At 54.7% G+C, this 6,192-nt stretch overlaps 1 protein-coding gene across 1 annotated transcript; it reads right to left on the bottom strand.

Annotated features, from left to right (window-relative positions):
• Window positions 1–565: 565 nt before the first annotated feature.
• SPAG4 (sperm associated antigen 4) lies at window positions 566–5,394 on the bottom strand. The gene is made up of 12 exons (XM_003788133.2): window positions 4,986–5,394; window positions 4,367–4,471; window positions 3,977–4,043; window positions 3,739–3,800; window positions 3,457–3,500; window positions 2,811–2,836; window positions 2,564–2,672; window positions 2,295–2,370; window positions 2,001–2,116; window positions 1,460–1,627; window positions 866–955; window positions 566–751 (listed from the first exon to the last, which is right to left on the bottom strand). The coding sequence occupies exons 1-12, from the start codon at window positions 5,293–5,295 to the stop codon at window positions 593–595; spliced, it is 1,332 nt and encodes a 443-aa protein (XP_003788181.1). The 5' UTR covers window positions 5,296–5,394; the 3' UTR covers window positions 566–592.
• Between the last annotated feature and the right edge of the window lie 798 nt (window positions 5,395–6,192).

Below are 6,192 nucleotides of genomic sequence, written 5' to 3'. Positions count from 1 at the left end.
TACCATGCCTTGCATACATTTGAGTACTCAGGTCTCAGAACAGCCTGAGTAGAGACTATCAGGCTTGCAGAAGCTTCCTAGAAGGCCTCAAGTGTCCTTAGTTCTTGAGTGCCTGGAGAAAGGGGACAATTTCCCCTCCATCTGCATCTAGAAATGGAGGACTTTCCTAGATATTGGGAGTAGAAATTTTGGAGCACAAATATGGCTTCAGGCTGCCTGGCAGCTCTGCAGTTCAAAGAGAATGGCCTCTGAAGGAAGATGGGCCTGGGTACTGTTCTTGTGCTGTTCTTCACTAGCTGTGTGACCTTGACCAAGTTTCGTGACCTGAGCAATTACCCTCTCCAGTCATGAGGATTAAGTTAGATAGTGTATGTTGTCCATAGCACCATTTCTTGTGCATCCTAAGCACTCCATCAACATCAGGTGCTGCTACTATGTTGATCTGGACTTCTCCAAGAAAAAAGGGTGCATTGGGAGGCAAACCCCCATACTTATATGTGAAAGGCAGCCAGAGCTCTCCCAACAGAGCACCCCAAAGCACTGATCCAGCTTCCTTCAGCAGAGCTCAATTGTACTCCAACAATCAGCATGTTTAATGAGGCCCCCCAGTGGCCCCTGTGGCACTGTCACCTGCCCCCTCTGAGGTTCGCACACCATGAGCACGGACTCGATACAAGCACGTGAAACGGGGATGGCCCCAGTTGCTTAGAATCTGGATCTTCACCTTGGGAAACGCAGCTGGGGGGTCATTCTGGGGAGACAAATGGATCACACCAAGACCTACTCTCCCAAGGGCTGCTGTCCTCCCCAATCCTCCATCCCTTGGCCATTCCCTTAGCACTTTCACCCCCAGAGACAAACACACCTGCAGGTGGAAAGTCTGAATCTCAGATTTCTCCACATCAAAGGTGAATTTCCCCAAGAAAACTTCAGTCTCATCATCAATCTGGAGGCCCTGGTGGGTTAAGAATGAATGAAGAGCAATAAGGAATAAGATAGAAGGGAGAAAAGTTTGCTGAGGATCTTCTATGTGTTCAAGAGTTATATGCATGCTGTTACGTATTTTTTGTATTCCACTTTAGTGGGGAATATGGACTCTAAGAAACTTGGTTTTAGTTTTTAATTAGGTCAGTTGTTAGCTGTATTGCCTTGGGCAAATAATGTACCTTTTCTGAACATTACTTGTCTGTAAAGGGGGATAATAATAGTACTTCATAAGTTGTTATGTGGATGCAATGAAATAAAATATGTAAGCTGCTTGGCACAGAGTGGGCACCCAACAAGCCATAACTCATATTTGGACATGGTTATGACTGTAACTTACAGCAGCCCTAGGAGTCAAATAGTACCTCAATTTCATAGATGAGCAAACAAAGACTCAAACACTGGCACCAGTTCTCATGACAGCTTGGGGCTTTCTAGGCAAAATTCCCCACCTGCTGACCTCAGCCCCACTCACAAAGACTGCAAAGTCGCGGGGGGCGCTGTTGGCTCCCCCAGTGTGCGCCACGCTGGGCGGCGGATGCTGCAGAGTGATGTCGCTCAGCTGCACACGACCCGGCAGCCGGATCACCACCTGGCCCTGGTCGCCCTCAAAAGCCCAGCAATTCCCAGGGAACACGTCTGGCTGCAGGCAGACGGATAGACGGTCAGAACCGGAGGACTGAGCGACTGCTGCACCTCCCCAGCGTGAGCGTCGGCTCAGGCAGGCTCCGCCCTCAGCTCCAGCCCAACTTCGATCCCACCTGGAGCTCCGCCTCCAGCCCGGGTCCCTGCCCATCCCTGCCCAGGTCTCCACGTAGCCAGTTCATCCTTGGCTTTGGCCAAAGCCTCACCCAAGCCAGGCCCCGCCTCCAGCGAGGCTCATCCTCCCCCCAGCCTGGCCTTATCTGGCACCACACCCTCAGTTCGGCCAAGTCCAGTCTCCAGGAGTTGTTCTGAGTGCTTTCTCCAGCATCCTTGCCCCTGCCCCCATCCCGGGATTCTGTTTCCAGTCTTACCTCCAGGATAACCGTGGGCGGGCGGGCGTAGTTCCAGAAACTGAAGCGATTCCAGAAGTAGGCAGTGCTGGTGTCTTCGTAGTCGTGGGATGTCTTCTCTAGATCAATGGAGGCTCCTGAAGTAAGGAAGAGAAATAACCCTCAGGGGTTCCCAGGCCTTACCAACAGATGGGGAAGGCTGTGACTGAGGCTTTATCTTCTTATGCCGGCCAAGTGCATAGGTCTGTCTGTGTCAATGTCTCCGTCTCTTTCCGTGTGTGTGAGTCTCTGTACCGCAGTATCTCTGGGTCTTACCCACAGAGCTCAGCGCATAGTCAGGTTTCCGCACAAAGTCCTCATTCAGCCTCTGGAACACCAGCTTAGCCACTCTCTGAAAAGAGGAAGGGCGGAGCCTGGAGGGGCGGGGCTTGCCGGCTGGTTTGCGGGAGGGCGGGATTCCCCGGTAACTAGGTGCTCTAGGGGTTACTTCGTGGGCCTCAGGGGAAAAGGAGCAGGGCTTTCGGGACGAGTTTAAGTCTCAAGACCCGGGGAGCAGGGATCGCCCAGGAGTTTCCAGGGCTCACCTCGCTGTTGGCTGCGCGGACGCTGGACACCTCCTTGTGGAGTTTATCCAGCTCGGCCTGGAGTTGCTGCAGCTGCTGCCCCTGGGAGCGCACGCGCTCATGATACTCACTGGAGGCGGGAGGTTGGCACAGTACTGTGGGTTCCCTGTCCCCTTGGACACCTCACATAAGGTCCCCTATGCTCCCAAGGTGCTCAGAGAAGCACCTTCGAGCCCTCTAATTTCCCACCCTAGGTGCCCACTTTCACCTTAGAGTCAGCATCTCCTTAGGTTCCTATTGGAGGGAGGGAAGGACAAAATTATGGGGCTGCTCAGCAACCCGCCCCTTTGTCCTACTTCAGCCTGAGAATAGCCAGGCTCAAAGTGCCTACTTTTTTTTTGAGACAGAGTCTCACGTTGTCGCCCTCTGTAGAGTGCGGTTGTGTCACAGCTCACAGCAACCTCAAACTCTTGGGCTTAAGTGATTCTCTTGCCTGAGCCTCCCAAGTAGCTGGGACTACAGGTACCGGCCACAATGCCTGGCTATTTTTAGAGAGGGGTCTCTCTCACTCTTGCTCAGGCTGGTCTCCAACCTGTGAGCTCAAGCAATCCTCCGCCTTCCAGAGTGCTAGAATTACATGTATGAGCAACCGCACTGGCTCCAAAGTGCCTATTTTTGAGGACTGTGCCCTTTTCCGACTTTCCTTTAACCTTCCAGGATCACAGCCTCTCAGAGACCCTCGAACACCTCTAGGAAAAAGATCCCTCAGAAATTTTTATATGCAGCTCTCCAGTCCTTCTTTAGGATTATAGCCTCTGGCATTGTCGCCCTCCCAGCAACCCAGAAGACTCTCCACAATCTCCAGGTTCACAACCTGCCAACAACCCACCCAAGACATAGTGTCCCCAACTCACATTCTCCAAAGGAGGGACCAGATACAGGAGCCCCAACCAGAGTGCTGAAGAAAGAGAGGTGTCTCAAGGAAGGGAAAGGAAGAGGAAAGGGGTTCCCTACCATAAGAATCTTGAGAAGATTGGTTCTGGGGAAGGAAGGGAGTCTGAAGGGGCACTAAAGGGCTCTGAAGGGGAATGTGATGAGCTGAAGGGGCCGAGTGGGCTGAAGGACATGGGAGAATATGTGCTGGGTTTGGCTCCAAAGCAGTGGGGGGTTGGGGGAGGGAATTCACCAGCCCTCACCTGCCAGAAAGAGGCTCAGCAGCGACACAGCAGTGAGTAGGAAGCGGATGGAACAAACCTCCCTGAGGAACCAGAGGGAGGCTGAGGCTCTAGCCCCTAGTCAACCCCTCAGCCCCCACCCCAGGGTCCTAGACCAGCGACTGTGAACACGACTCAACAAGATCTGAATCTGTTCAAGCATCAGCTAGGTCCCGGCCCTGCCCTGCAACCCCTAGGGTGCCTTGTCCCTCCCTCTGACCTGTACACACTGACCAGCACGTCTCCTACCAGGGATAACAACACGCTCAGCACCTGGAGGAGTAGGCCTGAGGACAGAAGAGGGGGCTCAGAGAGGGAAATATGACTCAGAGAGGGGCAGAAGAGATGAGGCGGGGGCTTCGAGAGCACAGAGGTTCTCGAAAGGAGTTCAGGAAGGGGTCCAGGGATGGGCCCGGAGCTCATGAAGAGAGGAGTGGGTTAGGAGAATTAGATGGGCGCTAGGAGAATGAGTTGAGGCTTGGAGAAGGGGCCAGATAGCCAGACGTGGGTGGGGGACTCCGAACGGAGAATCAGGTCTCAGAAATGAGAAGTGGAGTTTGGAGAGGGCAGCTGGAGGGTCAGAGGGGATCAGGACTGGCCTGGCCCGTACTCAGAAAGCTCTTGGACACGCGCGGGGTTGGCATCTCCTGCCTGATATCCAGGGTCGAGAGAAGGTCAAGCTGCTCCTCAGAGACTACAGGAGACTCAGCCGGTTCTGCGGGAGCCCAATGGCTCCATTGGGGCCTTGCGCACCGCAGGCCTACTTTTCCCCAAAGACCCGGCCGCAGGTTCCCCAGCCCAGATTATAGACAGCTTGGAACCCCCTCACAGGGTTTGCTCTCCCTTCGCCACCCTCCCGGGTCCGTCTGGTTATTCTGAGTCTCCGCCCCTCAGGGAGGTTCAGTCAAGAATTGGTTCCACCCCAAACAGATACCCCGCCCTCAGTCTCGTCTTGGCGGGGCCCCATGGTCCCAGTAGCCACTCACACTAACACCGAGGCCGCGCCTCCTCGATGGTGTCCAATCACAAGATTTCTCCCGCCCCTTCCCATGACAGTCCATCACACCGAGGCCTCGCCCCTTAAGGGATCTTAGCACCGCCCCTTTACCCTACAGGCCCCTCCCCACAGAAGGTGCTGAGACTTAATTTTAGGCCCGTCCCACATCAAGCCCCGCCCCGTAGGGCCCCGCCCCCTCCATCGGCTCACCCGAGTTCGACCCCGCCCGCACCCGAGGCCCCGCCCCTCACGGTTGCCGCGCCACAGGCGGTCTGCCCGTCGTAGCTCCGAGACGCCGGCTTCTGCCGAGAGCTTCCTGCCCAAGTGGTTCCTCCGGGCACTCCTGCGCTCAAGGCGGGCTCACCGCAGCTCGAGCCCCGGGCTCGTCTACCCTCGGGTTCCCCAGGCCCCGGCCCCGCTGACCGGTGGCCGTTGCTGTCCTCTGAAGTGACGCTCACTGAGCTGTTGCTGTTGTCGCTGTAGAAGTTGGGCGTGTGCTTGCGCGGGGACGCAGCGGAGCCGGAGCGGGGGCTCCGCCGCATCTTGACTAGGGGCCGCCCCCTCACGGACGCCAAGGTCGCCGCCGCAGTCGTTAAGGCAGCCTCTGCGCGCCGCTGGGACCCCAGCCGACCCTGCGTGCAGCCAGCCGGCCGGGCGGCCGGACCCAGCTCTCTAGCTTGTGTCTAGGCCCGGCTGCTGACGTCACAGAGGACCCCACGGTCTCAACGGAACGTCCGGGCCGCACGTCACAGAGCTAGCGGTGACGACGCCAGGAGCCATGGCAGTCTCTTACTCTTTCTGACGTTTGAAGACAGCAGTGACACAACATTTCCAGAACACCCCATCTAAAATTGCACTTAGTTACCATCCCCTTCCCTGCTTTCTCTCCTTAGCACTTGTCACTAACATGCTGTATATTTCACTTGTTTATTTCATCATTAACTGTCATGCCTACTAGAATGTAAACTTTATGTAAACTTTATCTTTGTGGTGCTCACTGCTGTATCCTCTAGCACCTAGATAGGCCTAGCATCAGTAGGCGCTCAAACATGTGTGACTAAATAAATGTTAAGGAACAAGGCATCACCCTGACACTTCTAGATAAAGATTTAGTCTCTTTTGCTCTGCAAGCCCTTCATCTCTTTATTTTCATCTCAGTTATGCCAGAGAACTCTGCCATCAGGATCTGTACGTCTCTCCCCACAACCATTTTCCCCAGGGGTCTGTCGAGTGGGAATTCAACGCCCACCAAAGATTATACTCATTCTCAGACCATACACCTGAGCCATGGAGAATGGGATGGAGGAATCACAGATAGTCATAGCCACAGGAATGGAGATTCCCAAACTCCTGGTGTGCAACAGAATACCAGGCAGAACCTTGAGATTCTACTGCATTTCTGGAGCTGGCCCAGGTCTGCATTTTTTTTTTTTTTTTTT

This window comes from Otolemur garnettii, unplaced genomic scaffold (genome assembly GCF_000181295.1).
Source record: "Otolemur garnettii isolate 467f Iridium unplaced genomic scaffold, OtoGar3 scaffold00025, whole genome shotgun sequence".
In the NCBI taxonomy this organism is placed as follows: domain Eukaryota; kingdom Metazoa; phylum Chordata; class Mammalia; order Primates; family Galagidae; genus Otolemur; species Otolemur garnettii.
Note: the sequence above shows the minus strand (reverse complement) of the source record. Positions and strands in the feature narration are given on the sequence as shown.

Coding starts and splice junctions, on each gene's coding strand:
- SPAG4 (XM_003788133.2), bottom strand. CDS start 5,295: ATGCGGCGGAGCCCCCGCTCCGGCTCCGCTGCGTCCCCGCGCAAGCAC. Junction 3,801..3,976: donor GTGCTGGTCAGTGTGTACAG/GTCAGAGGGAGG, acceptor CTGGTTCCTCAG/GGAGGTTTGTTCCATCCGCT. Junction 1,628..2,000: donor CGCCCACGGTTATCCTGGAG/GTAAGACTGGAA, acceptor GTCTGCCTGCAG/CCAGACGTGTTCCCTGGGAA.